The sequence below is a fragment of the Argentina anserina genome, chromosome 3 (assembly GCF_933775445.1).
Source record: "Argentina anserina chromosome 3, drPotAnse1.1, whole genome shotgun sequence".
Classification (NCBI taxonomy): domain Eukaryota; kingdom Viridiplantae; phylum Streptophyta; class Magnoliopsida; order Rosales; family Rosaceae; genus Argentina; species Argentina anserina.
The window spans coordinates 707,213-732,723 of NC_065874.1; the positions used below are offsets into that span (position 1 = coordinate 707,213).

General features: G+C 38.7%; 4 protein-coding genes and 1 non-coding gene across 5 annotated transcripts; 3 read left to right on the forward strand and 2 right to left on the reverse strand.

The window, feature by feature from the left end:
- Positions 1–2,270: 2,270 nt before the first annotated feature.
- LOC126786649 (putative pectate lyase 2) lies at positions 2,271–3,761 on the forward strand. Its single transcript, XM_050512541.1, has 4 exons — positions 2,271–2,969; positions 3,064–3,167; positions 3,281–3,419; positions 3,543–3,761. The coding sequence occupies exons 1-4, from the start codon at positions 2,271–2,273 to the stop codon at positions 3,759–3,761; spliced, it is 1,161 nt and encodes a 386-aa protein (XP_050368498.1).
- A 408-nt stretch (positions 3,762–4,169) lies between these two features.
- Positions 4,170–5,395, reverse strand: LOC126786651 (uncharacterized). Its single transcript, XM_050512543.1, has 3 exons — positions 4,588–5,395; positions 4,466–4,507; positions 4,170–4,378 (listed from the first exon to the last, which is right to left on the reverse strand). Exons 1-3 carry the CDS (start codon positions 5,393–5,395, stop codon positions 4,251–4,253), a joined length of 978 nt encoding a protein of 325 aa, XP_050368500.1. The 3' UTR covers positions 4,170–4,250.
- Positions 5,396–5,696: 301 nt separating this feature from the next.
- TRNAL-UAG (transfer RNA leucine (anticodon UAG)) lies at positions 5,697–5,776 on the reverse strand. The gene has a single exon. It is a non-coding gene; the product is annotated as a tRNA-Leu (tRNA).
- Positions 5,777–11,860: 6,084 nt separating this feature from the next.
- LOC126786646 (probable WRKY transcription factor 31) lies at positions 11,861–14,755 on the forward strand. Its single transcript, XM_050512537.1, has 6 exons — positions 11,861–12,377; positions 12,485–12,589; positions 12,702–12,878; positions 12,992–13,333; positions 13,534–13,647; positions 13,759–14,755. Exons 1-6 carry the CDS (start codon positions 12,063–12,065, stop codon positions 14,464–14,466), a joined length of 1,761 nt encoding a protein of 586 aa, XP_050368494.1. The 5' UTR covers positions 11,861–12,062; the 3' UTR covers positions 14,467–14,755.
- Positions 14,756–17,946: 3,191 nt separating this feature from the next.
- On the forward strand, positions 17,947–21,455 carry LOC126786647 (aspartic proteinase-like). Its single transcript, XM_050512538.1, has 13 exons — positions 17,947–18,324; positions 18,456–18,516; positions 18,831–18,925; positions 19,012–19,124; positions 19,223–19,391; positions 19,509–19,548; positions 19,694–19,758; positions 20,014–20,127; positions 20,214–20,278; positions 20,425–20,581; positions 20,672–20,791; positions 21,008–21,096; positions 21,204–21,455. Exons 1-13 carry the CDS (start codon positions 17,950–17,952, stop codon positions 21,286–21,288), a joined length of 1,548 nt encoding a protein of 515 aa, XP_050368495.1. The 5' UTR covers positions 17,947–17,949; the 3' UTR covers positions 21,289–21,455.
- Positions 21,456–25,511: the final 4,056 nt, after the last annotated feature.

Genomic DNA, 25,511 nt, shown 5'->3' on the forward strand with positions numbered 1-25,511 from the left:
TTCTTATACTCCAAAGTTTAATATCATAGTGCCGGCAAAAATAGCTTTAAAACTAATTTAAATTGACTTAATTTTTTATTTCCAAAATTAGGGTTACTTATCTATGAAACGTTTTTTAAAAATATATTTAAGAACTTTAATAGAATGAAATAAATTAATCCTTAATTAGTCTTCAATTTCAAACTTGAAAACAATAACTTCCATTTTTTAAATTCATTTGTGTGATCTGGCGCAAGAATTCGAGGGGAAAACTTTTTTCCTCTTCTTCTCCATTTTAAATTGATATGGAAACTATAATATGAATTTAAATCATTTTTACTTAGACGACAAAACAATTCGTCAGCTAAGTACATTAACTCGTCACCTAAGTATTACTTAAATTATAAAAAAAAACAAAATCGTTGACTTGTTCACCTACTTAGACAACGAAAACCAAAGTTGTCGTCTTAGTACACCTTTCGTTGTCTAAGTGTCACTTAGATGACGAGTTGTTTTTCTTAGCTAACGAAACCAGAATCGTCGTCTTACTAGTTCTTAGGTGACAAACGTTTTTAGTTGTTGTCATCTAAGTTACTTTTTCTGGTAGTGACAACTAAATGTTGTTCATAAAACATTGTCCATGCGGTACTGTTTTGCTAAACATTGTTCAATTTACTGTTTTACTAAACACTGTTCAAAATTACTGTTTTGCTGAACATTATTCACGTTTTACTGTTTTTGTATATTACTGTTCACAGTACTATTCATGAACACTGTTCACAGTACTATTCGTGCGGCGCCACTGATGACCACCAAATTTCACCACCACAATCTAAATGACATTCCTAACAACTTCCTAGTTCACCACAAAGTCTAATTCTAAGCCTAACCGCCGTGGCAGCACGTGGGGCCCACGCGCCGACCCTAAGACCGGCGGGTAGCACACCACCGATGCCCCCAAACTCTTCATTTCTTCCCCCTCTTCCTCCTCCTGCCTCCGGCCACCTCCATGCCCCTGGCATGCTTCCTCACGCGCCGCCTAAGGCGGCGGTTCCTCCTATTCCTCCTCCTCCGATCTCCTCAAATCTCCATCAAACCAACCCAAAATTCATCCACAAACATCACAACCATGAAATTGAATGCATCATTACCTAGATTGGAGTTCGAATGACGCCGGAAATGGTTGAATTGCCGGCGAGCTCTTTGCAGGAACTTCGTTCGTCAATGCGGCTCCTCGGCGGCGTGATGGGCCGTGTCGTGCTCAGAGGAGGATGGGGTCGGACCGGCAAGGGCCTAGGGGCCGGCGGTGATGGCCACGTCGCCTAGAGGAGGGAGGTCTCGGTGCGACAAAAAGAGGGCTCGGGGAGAGAGAGGGAGAGAGAGAGGAGGGAGGCGCGGGGTGAGAGGAGAGAGAGGGGTTTCTAAAAATGGAAACCCTAATCTGAAAAATTTCATTTTTATAGTCGTTTCTAAAATCGGAAACTAACTTCCAACGTTAATAACTTTCACGTCCAACGTCCGATTCGAATGCGTGACGCGTCCACGAACTCGTATAGATGATCTCTACAACTTCCGTGAAGGAAGTTTTCACAAACGAGCGACGGAGTAAAAGTCGATTCTCACGTCGCGGAAACGTAACGTTTTTCTAAATAAACGTTCCGATAACATTTCCGCTTTCGTTTCGCAACGTCGCAAGCAACCAAATGTCGTTAATGAATTTCACAACTTTATAAATTTAAAAACAATCCAATAAATCGTTTCGAAAAAAATCGGGTTATTACATCCATCACTTCCATGACTTCCATCTCATATACTGTACGTATCTATGATAAGTATTTAGCAACGAATAATGTGATACCTGTTGGGATTCATGGCACATAATTTAGTTCTCCCCTAATTAATCGTATCCGTTGTGTATCATCTTAAAATTGAATCATTTGATTCGGAGCACAGAGAGATCTATATATTATATTCCCTGTAACTCTGTAAGCCTCTTAAGAAACATTCTTCGCTTTTGATTATAAATCTGGGTAAGATATAACGGCATGTCTACAAAATATTCAGGACGTAAGCGGTAAGTCAACCAAACCGGCCAATTTGCTGGTGGCAACCACGTTTTGTGCCCCCAAATATCTTAGGCCATTCGATCAACTAAATTAACAGAAGCAAAATCAATCCTAAATCGTGCGCACCATTTTCTCTAATTAATCAGTCATTACCTACTGTGTTCTCTATATAATATAGAATTAGATCATGCTTGTATCATAATTGTCTAGCTTCACCTCAAGGCCATGGCCGACAACATAACCCTTCTCCTACTGCTTCTTTGTTTACTAGCCTACAATGCTCCAACACTAGAAGCAGCATATTCCCCAAGCTACTCCTACAAACCCAAACCCGTAACAAAGAATGTAGTCGACTCATGCTGGCGCAGCAATCCCAATTGGGCAAGAAATCGCCAAGCCTTGGCTAACTGCGCAGTAGGGTTCGGCAAAGATGCTATTGGAGGCAAATATGGGCGTATTTACGTAGTCACCACTTCGTTTGATGACCCCATAAACCCTAAACCGGGCACCCTCCGATACGGTGTGATCCAAACACAACCGTTGTGGATCGTCTTTGCCAAAGACATGGTTATCACCCTAAAAAATGAGCTCATTATGAATAGTTTCAAGACTATAGACGGTAGAGGGGCTAAAGTAGAGATTGCATATGGACCATGCATAACTGTTCAGGGTGTTAGCCATGTTATCATCCATGGAATAGGTATTCATGATTGTAAGCCGGGGAAGTCCGGCATGGTTAGGAGCACTCCTACACATGTCGGACGTCGTCGAGGGTGCGATGGTGATTCCATTAATATCTTTGCTTCTTCGCATGTTTGGGTTGACCATTGCTATTTAGCTCGTGGGGCAGACGGCCTCATTGATATCACCCATGCTTCCACGGCAGTCACCGTCAGTAACAACTATTTCTCCCAGCACGACAAGGTAAGAAAGTATTGAAGTCGCGTTTGGTCGAGTAGTATTTCACTTCGGTTTTTATTTACCTTCATTTCTGTAACCAAGTCGTGCCTATTTTTAGGTGATGCTGCTTGGACACAATGATAAATTTACTGCAGATAAGATTATGAAGGTCACAATAGCCTTTAACCGATTTGGGGCCGGCCTTATTGAAAGGATGCCAAGGTGAGACAGACTATTTGATGACTGATTGTAGTTACTGACTGTGATTATCTAGTTCGTGTGATGTTCCATAGAGTACTTAGTGTTCTTAACGATGTGATTGCTTTGTATAACAGGGTCAGATTCGGGTATGCGCATGTCGCCAACAACAGATACGATGAGTGGAAGATGTACGCCATTGGTGGCAGTGCTAATCCAACCATTTTCAGTGAAGGCAACTACTTCATAGCTCCTACAAATCATGATGCCAAAGAGGTATGTTATTAATCACAAGAATTGAGTATTTATGTTATTAGATTTCCAATTGATGAGGAAATTCGCTTCAATTTGTACATGAACTTTTTTTTGGATGTCAAATCATGTGTTTTGGCGTCACAGGTCACAAAGAGAGAAGCCTATGGGGGATGGAAGAACTGGAAATGGAGATCTTCAAATGATGTTTTACAAAATGGTGCTTATTTTATTCAATCTGGATGGGGAAGTTGTTATCCAGCGTACACACGAACACAGAAGTTCAAGGTCTCTCCAGGATCCATGGTTCCTGCTTTGACTTCAAATGCAGGTCCTCTGCTCTGCATTGTTGGTAAAGCATGTTGATCTTGCTTTTCACCAACTCGGCGTGCCTTTTATGTTTTTTTTTGTAACTGAAGCTCTCTGTGCCTTGGCTTCTTGGATGTAAGAAGCATGTTTTGTACATGTAACACTTGACAGTGAGAACAACAAATTGTATCTACTGATCTCCTATCAATACTGACTTGATGAATAATGGTACTAAGTACTAGCATAGGGACTAATCTGTCAACCGATATTGTCTTCCCTTAAACATACTCTAGGTTTTATCTTAAATGATGTCTGTCCAGATTAATGAAGGCTTCCGCTTAATACATCTCATGATAGACAACCTTTCTCTGATGTGGAACAGTTGCTTTTATCCACATCCTAACTCTTACTAGTAATAAGACTAAAGTAAGAAACTGAACAAAAGAAAGCAGGGAATCAAGTTGATATGGAAAAAGCAATTATATATATCACAGAAGATAAAGAAGATTGCAAGAAGGTGTAAGATTCACTATGGTTTAATCTCTTTCAGAAAAGCCTGTTCTCATTGCTTTGAACCCCACATGTAACTGGTGCTTTAGCTCTAACTTTCCTGAAGTACCAAATTCCTGCCCCAATTCCAAAGGCTCCTGCTACTGAAACACCAGTAGCTGCCCCTGCAACAGTATGCAACATACATCCAGTTAAACACAAAATTTCACAGCTACTTGGCTAAATTTGAAACTAATGATCAAAACAATTACCTGCAATTACACCTTTCCTTGTATGCTTAGAAATGCTATCATCTGCACAACGGGAGATGAAATTATGGACTAATCTATTGTGAATCATAAAACATTAGAATTGACAAATGCCTCATACTTACCATTACAATAAGTAGTAACATTTCCTCTCTCACAAAGGCACAAGAAACTCTGTGTTTTGGAGTCGAATCCACATGTTCCACCACCTTTGGATGTGTCCTGGCACTGAAGGCAACGTGTAGTAACAGGAATTTCAAAATCCACCCGAATTCCATATTCGGGGACTTGATCATCAGGCTGTGTCTCACCGGTGTTTCTCCAATGCACGCTAGTATAGCTAGCGCAGTACTTCAACATGAGCCTTAGGGATTCAGTGGCTTTGGGATAGTAAGAACAGCAAGTACTTCTAGTCAATGCTGAGGCACACTCAGGTAAGTGCCTGCAAAGATAACTAGAACTATCACATGATGAGTCACACTTTTCAGGGTACCTTTCACAGAACATAGGCTTTGGCTGAACGATCACATTTTCTTCACTACAATTGAAGAAAAGGTAGTCATTTTGAGAAGAGAGTGACAAATGTGTACTAGTGTCAAGGCTGAAAGACCTAGTTGGTCGAAAACTGTCACCGTCTAGGCAATTCCACATGAAAGGATCGGTGACAAGAATATGAGGATCGGAGTAGCTTATGCTCTTGACAGGGTATCTGCCGGAAGGCGTTCGAAGCTCAAGTTTATTTTGCTCGGAACAGACAAGAAGGTGACTGTAATAAGGGCTGCCACAGCCTTCATCAATGCCGAAAGGATAGTTAATCTGAATGTTACCGCAAAAAGGTCTGCATGGGCTGGCTTGAGCTGCTGTGAGGTTAAGAAGTTGAAGGGCAATGAGTAAAATGGATTTGTAGGTGAAGAGAGAAGCCATTGGAGACATGAAGAACAAGATAGATAGGCTCAGTGATGATCTCCCAAGTAATGATTTTGGGAGTATAAGCAAAGTAGTCAGATGAGTAAAGTGATAGACTGATAGGTGTTAGTAACTTTCTCTTTTGCCCTTTAATTAGCTTTTGCTCCTCTGTTAAGAATTCTTTTTCAGTTGTAAATTGCTTTGGTGCTTTTGCTTTGGAGAGTACACATATACAACTGATAATGGGCCGGGTCAGATCTGTTGAGGCCGGAGGGATGAGATATAGCGTTGTGCCTTGCTAGTTTAGGCAAAACAAAAACAAAAATATTGACAGCTGTGGGATTTGAACCCACGCCCTTTCGGACCAGAGCCTAAATCTGGCGCCTTAGACCACTCGGCCAAACTGTCTTGTTGTTTAATGGTACTCCTAAAACTTAATTAACCCTAATATAAGCGATTAAATATTGTTGCTACTGATTCATGAGTAATAGCTCGAGGAGATAGAACTAGTTCTGGCATGCATATCCGTCGTGAATTTTCATCTCTTCAGGGTTGTATGTTTCCAACTACGATAAATGACAACGTACGTTTATAAACTTGAAGCATGCACCTTCTAATCAATCTTAGATTTGTACACTTATAGAACAATTTTCTAGATGTTTATACAAGTGTGAGATACAGATGTCTCTTCCTTCTATAATGAATTAATGATGAGAAGAATAAACTGAACAGCCTCGTTTTCATCGGCTAATTGCATATGCACGCGGGGTATACAAGTTGTTTTAATTTTTGGTCAAGCAACCAGCTAGCTGTTACAGTTAGGCAACCGCGGGCAATTAGTCTAAATGCGACTCATATAATCGACGTAACCCCATGCATGCATCTAGAGACTTGAGACTGCTAGATTCATCTAGTAGCATTACGATTGATTTTACTTTACTTGGTCTGCACATATGCTCCTCCGTACGTCGTAGAAAATTCTGCCTAATTCTGGGAAAAGAAGATCGAGTAGGAATTCTAAAGCCAAATATTCCAACACAAAGTCGTAGTCTTCTAGTAGTGATTTATCGATGAATTGATGAAGAAATTAAAGGGGGTCAAAACGTTGGTCCTCGATGTTGAGATCATCGACCAGAATAATAATGAACGTGTGAAAGGCATATGGGAGTATCATGACTAATATCATCAAATGACTACCTATGTAGTTGCAGTTCATAGAAGTCCACCGGCATTTGCCTATTTGTCTCCACAAATTAAAGTCTACGACGGCCGACCTTTTTCGTTTGAAAGGTCCGCCCTATGCCCACCCCGGCGGGGGTGGGGGGGCATCTGACTAATAATTCTCACTTTGCACCAATCTTGTTGATACCGTACGTTATCGATCACTCAGTGATAAGTGCTTGTGTTTCAAACTTTAGTTGGAAAATAAATGGCAATTCCATCGGATTACCGCCTTGGGTTATCTAGCTAGGGTTAGTTAATTGAAGAACCAGCGACGTCTATTCCAAAATGTCATACAGATATATGCTGTAGTTTGAGCACACTTCTTGCGTTTGCGAATTGAGCTAAATATGTGGATAATTTGTAATGTGTAAATTAAACGTATGATCCAGATCGATTTTCCATGCCAGTTAATAGATGATACAGTCGGCGAATCAAATAGGTACGTTCTTAATTTAATACGTTGTACCGTAATGGCTAATGAAGAACTAGGCATAATTCGATCTCTTGTTGGTCAAGTTTGTAGATAGTATCTGAGAGGTTTATCCTAGCTAGCTGGGCTATAGACTTATAGAACCCCTAAGGAGTACGTTGTGCATCTTTTGTATTGATAAGATTCGTTCTTGAAGCTCGATCAATCGATCTGTACGTCCTGGGAACTTTTAATTGCGCTGTTCATATTTTGTTTGCCTGGCCTGGCTAGCTCCGTGACTGGATCTCAAAAACGTTTGAGCAGCTTGGTTCCCCCTCATGATGTACGTCGTCCCTCATATTAATTTAATTGATGTCCCCGGAAAGCTTAATATTGGGGTTGAGTATAAGTTTACTCTAATTATAAACTTGCGAAACAGAAGATCAACCTAGTCGAGTAGCTGGTGACCACGTCGATCTGGTCTGTTTTTGCCCGAACCGAAGTATATGTGTGTGGCTTGTATATATACCATGGTTGACTGAATAAAGTTAAATTCAACTTGGCTTATAGTTCAGAAATTGGTACCACTGTGCTTGTAACATAAACACATGCAAGTGATGCAACCATGCCTATATTTATAATCTTAGGGTCAAATTAGATACTAAAAAGAAACGTATCTCTTTTTCGGGTGAGATTAATCTATATATAGACATCGAGGTCCTTTTCTTCATTTTGATAAGATATCGAGACCTAATAAATCCTCCACCAATCGTACCCCATAGCTTGTTATCACTTTAAGCATGGCCAAGGGGACGAGGGAAGTGGGTCGTTGATCGATCAGCCACATCTCTTTCAAGTAAATATCTCTTTCAACTTCAAGCTAAAATTTCTTGATCAATTGGACCTCAACCTTATTATAAACTGCAATTTTAATAAAGCCACCACATAACTAGCTAAGTTAAGATCGAGGGAGCCATTTTTTTGACGTGATCCGGTTATACATATAATTTAAGTAGGGATGGTCTTTGATGATAAATTTCAGTTCACGAAAATCATTCAAGACCTTTAGAAGGAGATCGATCGACTGTAGAAGTTGGGAGCTTCTAACATATATCACGAAAATCATTCAAGACATTTACATCTCTAACGAATTAGTGCGACGGTTGTGTCACGTATTCTAGAAAAACTCATTTCGTATTTTCCATAGTGAAGATCGACGGCTCCTGTATATACATTTCAACAGCTGATAATACTATAACTATGACTCGAGCATGGAAAATGCCAAGAATAGGTTCTTCATCAAATTGCAACTTGCAAAACATCACTTGCATCATCAATGCAGGCTTCATTTAACTTCCCAAATTTTTATTTTTCTTTCTCGTGAAATTTTAATTAATTATGCAGATGATGCTGACAATTGACGACTAAAATCAGGAACTGTGTGCTTCTGATTAGTTGACAATGAAGGATGGGTTTTCTCTTCTTTATATTTTACCTGTACCCTGATTAAATAATTAACCAAGCCAATTATTTTGGTTTGTTTTATCGCAAAGTATATAGCTGTAATGTCATGGATTTGTCGGCCATAAATGGGTTTTAAATTTAAGAGAAATTTGTTTGAACAGCTCTGATAAACAAACAGAACTAAAATCAAAATCCAGGCTAGTTGTTGAATCATGCAATAGACTTGTATATATTACTTGCTTGTCATATCATACAACAAACAAAATATCAGGTTCTAATTGAAATCACTTGTGTGAAAAGCATAATTGAATTATAATACGAATTGTGCAAATCGTGAAGTTTCAGTGCCGTCTCCAGCATGGTTCTCAATAGCAAGTCTGCTTCTTTTATAAATTTCTCCAAACCCTAGTTGGCCAGACCTAACCTGCATTCACCAGAATTTTACGTCATGATAGTAAGCCACGTTTGGAGTATCAGATCGTCAACGCAAATCTTAGTCAACTGTGTCTTTTTCTTCAATGTTGATTTTGTTTTCCGATCGGTGTGCTGAGTTTTTAAGTAATGCTTAGTTTAATGTTAGAAAGGAAATGGGTATAACATCTGGAAAATGCCAGCTATTTTATCCTTTTCTGTCATACGATGCAATCTTTTGTTTATATTCTCAGTCAGAGATAATATATAATCTAACCATATCTTCTATATGTGGCTAATAACAAGAAAGGGGACTAGGGTAAACGCCAGCTCCAATAATTATACATCTAGTTTTGGATGTATATAATGTCATCAAATTCACGCCCGTCTTCAAGAGTGTTGAGTATAGATCGATAACTATATATATAATGCAGTTCTATGGAATAATGGATAAACTAATCATCAAATGTAAAGTTTAATTACGAGAACATTTGGACCAGAAAATTCAAATTGATATAAATTGCACGTAAATCCAGAATGTGTATACCTATTTCTCTCGATCCGATCTTGGCTCAATAATCCAAGTATATCTTTGTGTCGATTACCTTGTTTTTCGTTGTGTTACACGAAAGTTTCACAAATCTTGTCTGTGTATTAATGTTGAGACTCGATGGCTGCAAATTCTACCACGGAAAAGAGAAACTAGGTAGGGCAAGTGAATACGTACCTAGAGATAGAACCAAACGTATTAGTAGATTAGTACCATGTTTAAAACTTTTTAGCCGAGTACGTACTACTTATATAATTGGGAGATAACAACAAGTTATCAACTACCATCCTTGAATATATACGTCTAGCTTTACGTACTTCTTCCTTTGGGCGCTGTCTGCTTGAACTTGAACACCCTAAACCTATTCCTTTCCTACTTAATACGTACCATTCTGTAGAAGAGAAGTTTTCCACGACTTCCTGGATGAAATTGACGAGTTAGGCCAAACAGATAGAAATCGAGAAATGACATGTTGAATGAACAGTGACAATTAAGTGCGTGCATGCATGGATGGTGATCAAGCCGAATAATCAATCAATCTTTCCGCCGGATAGAAATCAAGAAATGGCATGTTGAATGAACAGTGAAAATTAAGTGCGTGCATGCATGGATAGTGATCAAGCCGAGTAATCAATCAATCTTTCCGCGGACGACGACGAAGAAAGAGGAAAGCCGCTTTTCCGCGCTCATCAAAAGCGCAAAGGTAAAGGTAAGTTAGGGTTTCAAAAGCTGGAATTGATGTTGAAGTTTCTATAAATCTTTCCCGAAAGAAACCCTACTGTGTGCTTAATTTCCACGGTCAAGGTAAAAGAAGGAAGCTGATCCCATTGGGCATCATGTCCGTGTTTTTCTTTGTTGGGTATACAATGCGAAAACCTCGGCAACTATAATTTTTCTTAAGGGATAGCTAGGTTGAGTTAAATATTAGCTAGATAGAACAAGAGTTATGGAGACTGAAGCAAGAGAACGTCACAGGAATTTGAAATTGGGTACACCAAGAAAAAGTAAATGGATTAGGTATACGAAACTATTAATTTGGTGAATTATAATGATCTTGGATCACTATAGCCGTACTTGTAGGGGTGGATTTACTTAAATTTCACCTATCACCAAGAAATTTTCCAAGTCTACGTACCATGCAATATTGAATAGATTGTCCTACTCTAAGCTTCTCTGAAGTCATTTTAATATTTATACACTAGTTATGACTTATGAGATCTTATAAAGCACATGGATATATCAACAAATATGTCAAAGTCTATAAGTCCCGCGATTTTGTTATATAATAGTATTCTATTCAATTTACTCAAACAACGGGAGACCATTATTTGTATATATAATTGTAAATATATGTTGTTGCGATATTTTTTTTTACTTAGAACGAGATTGTAATGAAATAAAAACGGTATCATTTTTTTTTCATGTTCCAATTTTACCATTCTTCGGCCTAGTGACGAAAAGCAAATTGAGTTACAAGTTTAGCACTTCACGATATTTCAACTCTCCATAGGTTCAAATTAATGTAGTTGATCAAAGTTTCACAATATAAACAAAAACGTGGACTTTGTTTTGATTGGCAGGCAGCTTCGTCGTATCGATTACGTGATTTTCTACGTTTCCGGGTATTATTTACATACTCGACGAAGAAGTGATAAAAAACGAACCTATCTAGCTAACCCATTTAATGTTATCGATGTAGTAATTAGGGAAAGAATAAGATGAAGAATAAATAAACTCTAACCAATTGACATGGTCCCACCGGTAAACAGTCAAACATAGTTTCACGGCAGACGGGCCCAAAGAAGACTAGGCAACTGCCCCCACCCGGTCATCAGTCGTCTCCAAATCTCCAATGAAAAAATGTTGTGATGAATAATAAAATATACACTTTATAAGAAATGAAATCTTGCTGATGAGTTTATAAGGTATGATCCACTTTATTTACGGTTAATCCATTGTAAATGTTCCTCATGTGTATTTTGTCATTGTATGAGCAGAATATAAACATATAAATGTGCAACACTCGCATTATCTTTTTAGTGACATAAAAGAAGTTATTCATGTGTTTGGCTTAAAAATCACATACCATGTGTGCGTTCCCCGAGCTATTTGTCTCTATTTTTTATTTTTTAATCGATTGTTTCCTCCCGCTTTTCTTATTTCCTCACGTGGAACTCGCGCACAGTTCGGGGCGGTAGGATTGGATATTTCTTAGAAAGAATGAGTCAAACTCTTTCTCGACGATATGTCGAAACATCGGAAACCCTACAGTTGATTCCGGTCCGGGTCGCCCCGCCGTTTTGGCTGTGACAGATGGCAGGGAAACCCTGACGCACCATCTGACGCAACACATCCAAATCCGCCTTACTATTAGTACTACCTACTACTAGTCGTCTCTCTCTTTAGGGTCTTCTATGTCCCAATCAATAGTCCAGTCCTCCATACCCTTTTTATAGCCGATCACATTGCACCGGTAAAAGAGTTCACAGATCATAATAGACTCGCTCCCACGCCCTTTATAATTCTCTCTCTCGCCCTCTCCTTCGATCTTGCTCCTCTCTCTCTCTCTCTCTCTCTCTCTCTCTCTCTCTCTCCTCCGTGTCTGTACTCCTTAGATTTCTGTTTGATTTGATTTTATGGACAAAGGATGGGGTCTAGCCCTTGATTCCGACTCCCTCGGTTTCTTCCTCAACAAGCCTCCTCCTGCTGCTGCTCCTCCTCCTCCTTCTCTTAACAAGAGAACTACCCTGTTCGGCGGTAGTGACAGGATGTTTTCCGGTGTTGAATTCCCGGTTAAGACGAGACCGGCCGATGAGAACCGGGCGGCCGAGGTCGACTTCTTCTTCTCTGACAAGAAGAACAAGAGTGATGATCAAGAGTTGAAATCGAACACCAGCGATAGGGGTGTCAATGTCAAGAAGGAAAACTGGTCTGGTTTGGACAATGTTAACGTAAGCAGCCATGAGTTTCAGTTCTGTTGTATTTCATTTTACTTTTCTACAGTTTTGGTGAAATACAGTATTCTTATGGAATGAATTGATTTCGTATCTTATTATAGACTGGCCTGCACCTTGTTACTGCAAACGCCGGGAGCGATCAGTCGACGGTGGATGATGGGGTGTCATCTGATCCGGTAGATAACAGAAGAGCAAAGAATCATGAGGTAATTAAATTAAGAACTTAAAAATCAATCATGAAAATACTCAGAATTATTGTTTGCTTTTTTCTACGTTTTTAGAGTAACCGAAGTTGACCCTTGAATTATTGATAATCAGCTGGCACAGTTGCAATTTGAGCTAGAGCGTATGAATACTGAGAATCAGAGACTAAAGGAAATGCTTGGTCAAGTGACCAACAACTACACAGCTTTACAGATGCATCTTGTGGCAGTACTGCAGCAACAGCAGCAAAACCAAGCCGCAGCAGATCAAACCTCACATGATCATGATCAGGTAATTGATTCTACTTCATTTTCACACCTTGATGATACGTACTAACCAAGCTAGCTGTCGATGAGTTTGATTAGACAATATCAATAGCTTGACTTTTATTTTGGTTTGAACAGACTGATGGAAAATCTGAAGAGAAGAGACATGAGGTTGGATCATCAACAGCAGTAGTGGCAAGACAGTTTCTGAACTTGGTTCCAAGGGAAGAAACAAAGACTGATAATGAGGTTTCAAATTCTTCATCGGAAGCCAGAACACGATCAACTTCACCTCAAAACAATGTTAGTACTAATGGCAAGAGGGTTGGTAGGGAAGAGAGTCCCGAGTCTGAAACACAAGGTTGGGTGCCTAACAAGGTCGCTAAGCCAAATTCCCCACCTAAGCCGATGGATCAGTCCACCGAGGCTACCATGAGGAAAGCTCGCGTCTCAGTTCGTGCAAGATCAGAAGCACCCATGGTAAGCAAAGTTAATCTATATATTGAACTTTGTAACTTAACAATCGGTGAAAGATGATACATACCTTAAGCTAGCTAGGTAAAAGGGAAATGATGTACATACGTTTTTAAAATTATGGTGTCAAATAAATTAGAATGGTATATACTTTGTCAAATTTCATTAAATTTATAGCTAATATGATTTAAACTCAATTATTTCAGATCACTGATGGCTGTCAATGGCGAAAATACGGACAAAAGATGGCGAAGGGAAACCCATGTCCTCGAGCTTATTATCGATGTACCATGGCCGTTGGTTGTCCAGTTCGCAAACAGGTATGTTACTCCCATGGCCGTTGGTTGTCCATGTTAGATCAATGTTTTGAAGTGACAAATATATCGAGTTTGAAGTACATAGCTAAATCAGATGTTTGTATTATTGTATAGGTACAACGTTGTGCTGAAGATAGGACTATATTGATCACAACTTACGAAGGCAACCACAACCACCCTCTTCCCCCAGCGGCGATGGCCATGGCGTCCACCACCACAGCTGCGGCTAGTATGTTACTTTCCGGGTCCATGTCAAGTGCAGACGGTATCATGAACCCGAACAATCTGCTAGCTCGTGCCATACTTCCATGCTCATCAAGTGTGGCAACAATCTCAGCCTCAGCTCCATTTCCTACTGTCACATTAGACCTCACCACCAGTCCACAACCATTACAGTTCCAAAGATCACAACAAGGCCAGTTCCAGATGCCTTTCCCAGGACAGCCCCAGAACTTCGGTTCATCAGCCTCAAACCCTCAACTGCCCCAAGTTTTTGGACAAGCCCTGTACAACCAGTCTAAATTTTCCGGCCTTCAACTCTCTCAGGAACTATTAGCCCACCAAGCACAACAGCAGCAGCAGCAGCAGCAACAACAACAACAAAGTCAACCATCCTCATTTGCAGACACAGTGAGTGCTGCCACAGCTGCCATCACTGCTGATCCAACCTTCACTGCTGCCTTAGCCGCTGCTATCACCTCCATCATCGGTGGATCCTCTCATCCCAATAATAACAACTCCACAACCTCAAATAACAGCAATGGCGGAAACAACAACAACATCAACAACAAGAACAAAATCAACAGCTTCCCAGGAAGCTAAACTAGAATTAGTGGGGTTTGTTCGTTTTTTCTTTTTGTTCAAAGTGTCAGTCAGGTGCTTCAGGGGGAGAAGGAGTTAACATGTTGATACCGTTTGTTCTTTCTTGTGGGAGGGAGGTTTAGCTCGACCACCACAACTCCATTTTTTCTTCCTTCGTTTTGTTTGAATAATTTGATTCAAATTTTTCAGTAAATACACACAGAAAGAGAAGAATTAGCTTATATAACTATGTATTTCACCTATTTACTATTCTACATGAATGATAAGCAGTAGTTTCATTGTGTTCGTATCAACCTTCTTCTTTACTCTCTACGTACACTAATTTGTTCAAACTGTAATGGACCTTTGTAATTCACGCCAATCTTGTTGCGCTGAAACCGCCAGGAACCTTGTTCACGGCAAACTGGTTTCCAAGAAACCGCAGAAGAGAATTAATATTGTAATGATTCGTTGGGTATTCTGATGAATCACCGGTGGCGGTCAACTAATTCGGCCTGTTTGTATTTGACAAGTAAAAAGGGGTGTGTACTACACGATCAGCTTCAGGCGTGGACCTAACGGAAACCAGAGACTTCCAGGCAACTACGTGTGTATTAATGAAGAACATGAATCTGAGGAAGAAGTCAAATTCATCCAAATAAAGAAAAATGGCTGCCAGATTTGTTGGGTAGTAAGTTTCGTTGGATATTATTCAATTGCATACGTTGTTGACTTGTGTGCACTTAGTTTGACATCACGTTATTAACATTGAATCCCAATCCCAATCCTAATCAATCAATTAGATTCAATCATGTGAGTTTTATTAATGGTTAGAAATTTATATAAAAATTTCGTGCTAATCAAACGTGGAGCATTGTGGGCTGTGCACCGTACCTCATCCACCGTACAAAGCATCTTTTACTCCTTGATGACTCTTTCGACGCCTTTATCTTCAACCCTTCAAAGTTCCTTGCATTTCGTATTCTTGGAGTATAAGTTATACTAAGTTGAGAATAAAAAAAGTATAGTTTCGCTTAAACCGATCTTAGCTCATAAATATACTACAGATTGAATAAGATAAGGTTCAAGTCTAATGTCAACCTTCAGATTGTCCTGGCTGGTGTGAGTTTCTTGTGTTAGATGGAGTACGTTTGTGAGCAAGAAGATGAGTCAACTCGTATTAGCTAGTTTGATGCATTTTCAATAACTTGCAGTCTTGTACGTTTGCATTCTAGAATCTTATAATTCAGCATCGTAGACTTGGATATGACATGAAAATGATACATTTTGACAAATAGTATACATATATGGAAATGACATGCCAACGTGCTAGCTCCTCCATATTAATAGTGGAAGGTTAATTTAGATATTGACAATGCATGTAAGCTTCAGAAGACAAATTGCGGAAGAATCAGCCCAATTTCCCAATATCTCATCACCAAATTCTCATTCAGTCGTCATTATGAAACCAGATAATTCTCATTAGGCTGGACATGATAGTTTGAAGCCTATGGCAATAAGACCATGAGCGTATTTAGTCAGTAGGCTCTCTGGGCTTAAGTCCAGACGAGATTTTTTACTTATTTAATCTACATATAAGGTTTATTTCGCATAAACTATTTTGGCTGAGTTGGTTAAGTATTGGGTTATGTAGGTGTGGAGTCCTCGGTTCGAATCCAGCAAAGCCACATTTATTCTTCTTTTTAAAATTTCTTCCTGGTTTTGAATTCTCATAATATTTTCAATAGATATTTTTAACTTACCTTCTTATTTTATTTCCATTGTTTTTCTCCATTTAAGAAAAATAGCTTTAATGAGGATAAGAATTGTAAGTTAATCAATATATGATCAAAGTATCATTTGATTTTAAAGCAAAATCGACTAAAAAAATATTGCATTAGTAGTGTTGTTAGCCTAAACCAAACTCTAATTCTAGATCCGTCCCTGAATAAGACAGATAGTAGTTTTCGATGAAACCAAGTAATTACTCGTTTGAAAATCATGTTACAAAATAGCTAGCCTGCCCCACTGTTTAGCTTCCCTATTTCGATTTAGCATTAAAACTCATCTAAGCTTAACGCAAAACTGAAATCCTTTTGAACTTCAAAGATTAGAACCTTATACATCTGCCTCCCATGCCTCGCTAGAGATTGCGTTGTAACTTGTAAATGTACCATCCATATTTCATAGTTCCTTTGTTGCAACTTACAAGGAGAAAAGTTCACCTGCTTCATGTAATTAAGCAACCTTCCATTTCGCGCTTCATTTTTCCAGTTTGGGCTAATGATTATGAAGCCCATAACATAACATTTCGTAGGATTGGGCAAAAAACCGAATTTGCTTGAAAACCGATTTGATCCATCCAAATTTTGTTAATCGGATAACCGATATGAAATATTTGGGTTGAAAAAAAAAACGATCCAATCCGGTTAAAATCGGATTGGATATGGATATGTCTTTAAAATTATATGGAACAAATCGATCCAACCCGAATAATTAAACTTAATTACACATATATTGTTTTTAATATACATGACACTTCATTATTAATTGATGAATGAAAGTTTGAACTTAAGGTTATGATAATAGATTTCATAATATGGTGACAAACTTATTCATTAGTTTTATGTATGAATATGTAAGCTTATAGTGCTTAGATAATTGAATTACTTGATACATTTTAAAATATGAGTTTATAAATAAAAGACTTTTAATATTTGAGTTTTAACCGAAACCGATTCAAAAAAATCGAATTAATTAAACATCTAAGCCAAAGTCTTTTTAATATTCAAATACAAAATAAATAACCGATTAATTTAGATTGAATATAAATTTTCTGCAAATCTGAACCGAAATTCGGATGCCCGGTCCTAACCTTTTAGGCCTTCTAAAAATAGCGAAGCAGCAGAAGGTGGGGCCGAAAGGTTTAAGTAAGCAAAGGTTTAAGTTTACTTGTCGCGTGTTCACGCAACAAACATCCCAAAAAAGCATGACGCCCCTGACACGCAAGCCTCTTTGTCATAACCCTCCCACCAAAACACTAAATTCCCGCGTCGTTTTATCTCGCGTCACGCAACAAAAAGCCTACCTCTGATCCCACCACCCACCGTCCGATTCCAGCCTCCAGCCTCCAGCCGTTACCTGCCGTTGATTTGGTGAACACCTCAAACGAAAAATACACGCAAAACTTGTCAGTTGTCACGAGTCTTTCATGCATGGCCCGATTGGGCCCCACTGGATCCTCCTCCTTCCCCTTTCTTCGTTTTAAAAGTCTCTTCCTTTCCTTCGTGTTTCTTCATCACCTCGCCAACTTTCCTCTCCACTCATACAACAGTACAACACTGGTAATGCTCTCTCTCTCTCTCTCTCTCTCTCTCTCTCTCTCTCTCTCTCTCAAATTCTTGGTATTAAACTATTAATATTTTCATTGATACAAGACTCAATCTTTCATTCTTTCTAGCTAGTCATGATGTTCATGGTAAGATATTATATACAGGTATAAATATGGAAGCTGGTTTGCAAAGGGTCGTGTTGCTGTTATCTGTATTGGTTTCGGGGTTGTTGTTGTCTGCGGTGTTGGCTGCACCGAATGATGGGTTGGTAAGGATTGGACTGAAGAAGGTGAAACTGGATGCGAATGAGCGGCTGGCTTCAGCGGTGGAGTACAAGAATGGGGAGGAATTGAGAGGTTCGAGTAGGAAGTATGGTTTGGGTGGTGCTGATGAGGGGGAGGATATTGATATTGTTAAGTTGAAGAATTACTTGGATGCTCAGTACTATGGGGAGATTGCTATTGGGACTCCCCCTCAGCCTTTTACGGTGATTTTCGACACCGGCAGCTCCAATATGTGGGTTCCATCCATCAAGTGTTATTTATCGGTGAGCTGTGTTTATGTTGCTTTGTACTACATTGTAATGAAATGAAGCCCCTTTTCGATGTGTGGAACACTTGGTCGGAGATTAGAAGATCTTAGACAAAATGGTGATGGCTTATTGGTTTTGCAATGCAGGTTGCGTGCTACTTCCATGCCAAGTACAAATCGAGCGCGTCGAGTTCCTATAAGAAGAATGGTTTGTTTTGGTTCTCATCCATAATTGTTTCTAGATGTTTGTTGATTCATTTCATAGGACAAATACAATGGCATTGTCAATTAGTCTCAACTTTAGTCTTTAACTACGATTCCTAATTTATGATCTTGACTAGTTGAGTATAAAGTCACAATTTTTCAGTTGAAAGTATTGAGATACCTTTTGGTTTCTAAGTTGAGTGGTTCAACTCAGTGGCTGTGGTAGTTTACTTATCATGTTGCCTGATTTTTTTTTGTTGTGGATGAATCCTAGCACTTTTTGTGTTGATGACTGGTTCGTTGCCTGGCACTGTGCAGGAAAATCTGCTTCCATCCAGTATGGTACTGGATCTATTTCAGGTTTTTTTAGTAATGACAATGTTAAAGTTGGGGACCTCGTAGTGAAGGATCAGGTAATCATATTTTTGAACACACTAACTGGCTGGTAGGAGTCCAGTGTTTTCGTTTAACCGGAATTGATACTCTTGATGATTATCAGGAATTTATTGAAGCGACTAGTGAGCCTGGTCTAACATTCTTGGCTGCTAAGTTTGATGGATTATTAGGCCTTGGATTTCAAGAGATTTCGGTTGGAAATGCTGTCCCAGTGTGGTATGCTCCTGTAAAATTGAATGTGTTGATTATATTTTACATAATACTTTTAATATAAACTATTAGAGATGGAACATTGAATGTTGAATATCTTTTAGGTACAACATGATTAAACAAGGGCTTATCAAAGAACCTATGTTTTCTTTCTGGATGAATCGAAATGCTGCAGCACAAGAAGGTGGTGAACTTGTATTTGGAGGTGTTGATCCCAATCACTTTAAAGGAAAGCACACATATGTTCCCGTAACGAGGAAGGGTTATTGGCAGGTTGGTATTAGAAACAATTGAATATGATGCGATGTGTGTATGGTGATGTTTATTTTTCCTCAGCATATGCTACTCTTTGTTATGTCTACTTTTCTTACTGAAGTCTCTTTATGATAGTTCGACATGGGTGATGTTCTTATTGGTGATAAACCAACAGGTATGTACCCCCTTGATGCATAGTAAAAAAAAATTTATAAGTAAAAAAAGCCACACTTGTGTTATCCTTCCTGGAAAAAACGAGGAGGTAGAATTTCATTCATGACTTACTGTTTTGGATCTGACTTGAGCATATTTCCATGCAGGATATTGTTCTGGTGGCTGTAATGCAATTGCAGATTCCGGAACTTCTCTTTTGGCTGGTCCAACGGTATGCACTTCCAGTTTGTTTGCTTTGCTCTTAAGGTGGTTCCAGTTCAAGTTTCCATTTGTGAAGCTGATAACGCCTGTAGCAGCACAAAATGATAACTTCAGCTGTTTAAAAAAAAAAAACTTGAGTAAAAGAATCATACCATTTCTTTTTCCAGTCACTGCAGATAAGAAGCACAAATTTGGCATTGTTTGTGATTACATTATTAATGATATGCTGTCGTTACTCTTTTTCTTACTCAATATGGAATTGCAGACGGTGATTACCATGATCAATAAAGCCATTGGAGCCAATGGGATTGCTAGCCAGGAATGCAAGGCAGTTGTTCAACAGTATGGTCAAACCATAATGGAAATGCTATTGGCCGAGGTAAACTACTTTCCTCATTAGATGTCTGTTAACTAATGGAAAGAAGAGAAACATATTCACTCCGGTTTGGTTAATTTCTCCAACAGGCTCAACCTAAGAAGATCTGCTCCCAGATTGGAGTGTGCACCTTTGATGGGACTCGTAGTGTTAGGTGAGGAATTAAACAGCATGAGCTCGTTAAAATTTTAAGTTTCATCTCTTGGGGTGAGCAATCTGTTTGCCTGCCACTCTTGTTGTATATGCAATATGGTACTGGCTTATGCAATTACTTATTGGTTAGAAGTTGTGCATGTGTAGTATGGGAATTGAGAGTGTAGTGGATAAGAACCAAGGAAAATCTTCTGGAATTTTTCATGATGCTTCATGCTCCGCTTGTGAGATGGCAGTTGTCTGGATGCAAAACCAACTTCAACAGAATCAGACCCAGAATAATATTTTGAACTATGTGAATGAGGTAAAAGTAGTGGTGGCTTTCTTTGATATGACAATTTCTATGGCATTCTGTCTCTTGATTTTCTGATTGAAGAATATTATACTTCTGCAGCTTTGTGATAGAATGCCAAGTCCAAATGGACAATCTGCTGTAGACTGCCAACGTCTATCTTCCATGCCTACCATTTCCTTCACCATTGGTGGTAAAGTTTTTCCTCTCCGCCCAGAGGAGGTACGTCAGCATCCCAACTCTTTTTAGTTGTGTTTGAATTTCCTTCAATCTTCTATTAGGTATCGTTGCTGCTTCCATCATTCGTAACATAATACAATGGATGAGCTATCTCTACAAATAAGTCTAGAAAAGAATGTATCAAGATTTCACTATGTTGTGTACAACAATTTTCTGAACATATTCATGATATTGCTATGATCTCTTTCTATGTCGCAGTATGTACTCAAAGTGGGGGAGGGTGCTCAAGCTCAGTGCATAAGTGGTTTCACCGGCATGGATATTCCTCCTCCCAGGGGACCTCTCTGGTATGACCACATTATTTGATTCTTGATTCTGTCTCAGAGCTAGGTATTGTTTATCATGTAATATTGGCAGTGAAACAAGTTCTAATATACTGATCAATGTGATCCAGGATCCTAGGAGACATCTTCATGGGCCGCTACCACACTGTCTTTGATTATGGCAAAATGAGAGTTGGATTTGCAGAAGCTGCATAAAGAGATACCTTGGGACCCTTGTAATAGCTGTGATGTTTATGTTCATGGTTAATTACTTGCTATGTCCTTGCAAATATACCTGCGTAATGGAGCAAGTGGTTAAAACTTGGAAGTTGAGGTGGTGTATGCTGTAAACAAACTGTTGGAAACCTTTTATCCAATGTTATGCTTCAGACTTCAGAGTTTAGTGCTTTTCTTGTGCTTTTTTTGTTAATCTATGTTGTCTTCGATTCTGCCCAACTTCGATTCTTTTAATTAAAACATTACTCCAGTTTTGTAGAAGCGATACAACAGGATTCCTAATCAAGTTGTGTCCCCGGTAAACAGAAAATCGAAATTACATTTGGGAGATATGAATGAACTATTACCACAGATGTAAGCGAACTATCAGTTGTGCTATATTAAGATGAAAAAAAGATACTCCCACTATCATCACAAAAAAAATACCTCCTGGAATTGAAAATGTAATCGCTTGAGCTGTAAATTCGGTTTCATTTCGTTTTGGAGTGCTCCTCTAAGGTCCTATATGATCGATCATCAAACATTAATCTTTTCCAGTCAGATTATTCTCACAGCTTTCCTTATGTCTGTCGCTAGCTACGTAACGCTTCACTGTTAACATAAAGGAATATATGATTATTTGAAACGAGAGCGCACTCCGGCCACCTCTAGTTTATAATAAGAGTTAATTTCAATTTACTTTCCTGAAAATCACCCTTAAATTTTAGATTTAATCAAATTACCCTCTTATACTTGAAAATGACATCAGATTACGCACAGTTTGAATTTTTCTGATAATCTGACGTCACCACAGCAATCAAAACCGAAAATGGGGCCCACACACCAACTCTTATCCTTTAAAAAAAGGGCATAAAAGACATTTTTAATATTTTAACTCTAAGAGAATATTTTTACCTCATTACATTCACACCCCCCTTCTCTCATTTGTTTTGGCATTCACCTCATCACATAAAAAATTATCTTTGATTAAGCTGAAAAACTAAGAACTAATTCTAGCATTAATACGTTAATGACACTTAAAAATCAACCAAAATACGAAAATTTCCACAAATTGTGGAAAATATCCATAATAGCTTGTTTATACCTATTAAAATTAGCAGCCAAATAGATGTATATTAAAGTTTTTACATCCACATAAACAAAAAAGTAGTATCAGCTTTAAAAGATTAGGCCTAATCATCTTATCATTTATGCAAAAGATTAGACCTAGCAACCATGGCACACATCTCATGGTTGCACAAAAGAAGCACCTATGAAGCTCTAATTCATAACCTTGGCTGCTGACCTCACTGAAGACCCACAATGCTCTATTTTCCACCATTTCTTGCATTATTCTGAATCCTAACAGAAGACCTTGAAGGAGATTGTGATGCTTGTGGTGCTTTACCCTTGCTTGAAGTAGCATGAATAGTTCTTACACCAATTTTTGAGGGTCTTCCTCTTGGAGCAGGTGCACTTCCAGCCCTTGATGCAGCCTTTTTTCATCCCTCTTTTTCTGCAAGCATGATTTCATACACATTGAATGCAATAAAATCATAATTTAGCAACTCTCACAATGATTTCTCCCACTCACAATTTACATCCAATGCAATTAAACATCACCAAATATAACAAACAGAGGCAACTCTCACAATCATTTCTTCAAAATCAAATGTAACATAACAACTGTATTCTCAATCCAAAAAAAAAACATAACATCACATAACTGCATTACCTTTTGCTGCCTCGGCTTTCATTTCTAACTTGGCTCTGAGTTCATTATTTGTTTTTAGGGGATTTTCTACACCCTTTTCTTGGGAAAAGTAATCAATCTCTCAAACATAGCAAGCTGAATTGAAAAAAAGAGAGAGTAAAAAAGCATGAATTTATGTACCTGAGCAGATGATCCCTCCCCATTATTCAGCTTTCGCTTCTTCAGAGCCTTAGCAGCTGACGCCTTAGGTAGTAGATGCATATGATATGTTTTGATGTTGTGCCCCAATTGATGGCACCTACTACACTTCAAAGATCTCTGTCGTTTTCCAAGCTTAGGACCATCATTATCTTTCTTGGAAGCATCTTATATCCTCTTGGTCTTTGGCCTACTAGGTTGCATGTTGTACTGTGGTGGTAGGATTGGAGGTTGATCACTTGGATTCCACAAGTCCATCCTGTTGACAGACTGGATTGTGTTAGAGTAGATGACCATGTAGGTCTGAGTCATGTAACAAGCATCCACGTAATCTTCTGACTTTTGTCTCATAAAAATGATGGTATATATGGCATGTTTACAAGGGATCCTAGTTAGATCTCATCTCCTGCATGTACACTCCCTTGCAGGCAAATTCACCACATATTTGCCACCATTGAGGCTTATTATCTCAATGTGCATACCCCCAATAGCTTGAGGGGTGTAATTTGATCCATCTTTTACTTTATTTTTCTCTAGGATCATTCTCGGATTGGAGCAGATTAGATCTTTCACCTTGCTCATCTTCTTATTCCTTACATTAACTTTTTCATCATCGTTACCCTAATTTCTTCGAAGCATGAAATTACTGGTTTAGATCTAGCAGGTAGGATATCAGCGTTAAAAGTCTCACACAGATTATTAAGCAACATATCACACTTCAAAATAGTTTTAAAGTGTGCTCAACACCAGTTGGATTTCTATCTGGATCTGCAATGTGTAACGAGATTATAGTAGCTATATAGAACTAACAAAACATGAAATCAATTTGATAGCACAAACTTATAAAACAAGCATGAGATGGATACTAAATTTTTAGGATGAAAAAATGCATACGTTGTAGCCACTCATACGCTTTCGGGTCTTGTTGGTTCATCATGACAATCTCTTTGTTGTAATAAGCCATGGTTGTCGACTTAGCAATTGCCCATAGTTGGTCTTTCTTATCTTTCCCATGGCAATGATTGTTGAAATTGGTTGCCTAACACAAAACCTATGATCTGCTAGTGGTAACACATCTTCAACCGCACACTACAACCCCTTTTGTTTATCTAAGATGAAGGTGAAGTCATTTCCATCTCCTCGGATATCTAAATCATTGGCCAAAAGTCTTATGAACCAAACCCATGAATCCTTATTCTCCAGCTCTACTTGAGCATAAGCAACAACCCAAGTCTAGTTATTAGCATCAAGACCAATTGTTGATAGGAACTGACCACCGTATGGACTCTTGAGATGACACCCATCTAATCCCAAAATAGGTTTGCAACCGTCCTTGAATCCTTGCTTAAGTGCTCCTAAGCATATGTACATCCTCTTGAAGACGGGTAATTGTTGTGTATTGTTGAAGTCACACTTGATATCCACAGTCGTATGTGGATCAACCCTTTACAACTCCATAGCATAATCTTGCAACCTTGCATATTGTTCCTGTATACTTCTCTCAATCATATCAAGAGCATCCCTCTTAGTCCTATAGGCTTCCTAGCATGAAACTGGTGTTCTTAATTCATAAGACATAAGAGTTTCAAAAGCATCTGACACAAGGAAACAGAAAATAGAAAACCTGATAAGTATTTGAAAATGAAGTGAAGGAGAATATGAAGGAGAATTTATGGAGAATTAATACTTGTTGTCATTCCAGGGTTAAGTCTAATATGGTGCGAGAATCTTTCAATTAGATATGGTGTTCTCATCATCTTGTTCTCCCCAACCCTATAACAACTACGATCTCCAACGTACTTTCTAATCTGCATCGTGCACTCATGTTGCATCTGACTAACAGTTAATTCGAAATCACAATCATTAGCACCACAAATAGCCTTAATTCTATCACCATCACTCTTGTAAAATAGGACCTCCTAACCATCTTGAATTGCTCTCTCTCTCTCTCTCTCTCTCTCTCTCTCTTAAGCAGCTCTTAGTATTATTTCTGTTGCAAACTTCATCCATTTGCAAAACAGGGGTTTTTCATATCGGTCTTTGGATTAAACTTTGGATCATTATCACCATCAACATCAGAATTAGAGTGTATCTCATAGCTTATCTCCTCCCCATCCGAGTCAATAGCCTGAAACATTGGTTCCTCATCTTCAAACTTCGGCCCTACATCATGGTTACTCTCATTGCTTGTAACCCCTTCATTGACATGCAACACATCATAATCTACATACCCGTCTTTTTCTGTTAGCCAATCAAATAGAAAACCATCATCTACTCCATACCTTATATACTCATCATCATCTTTAGCAGG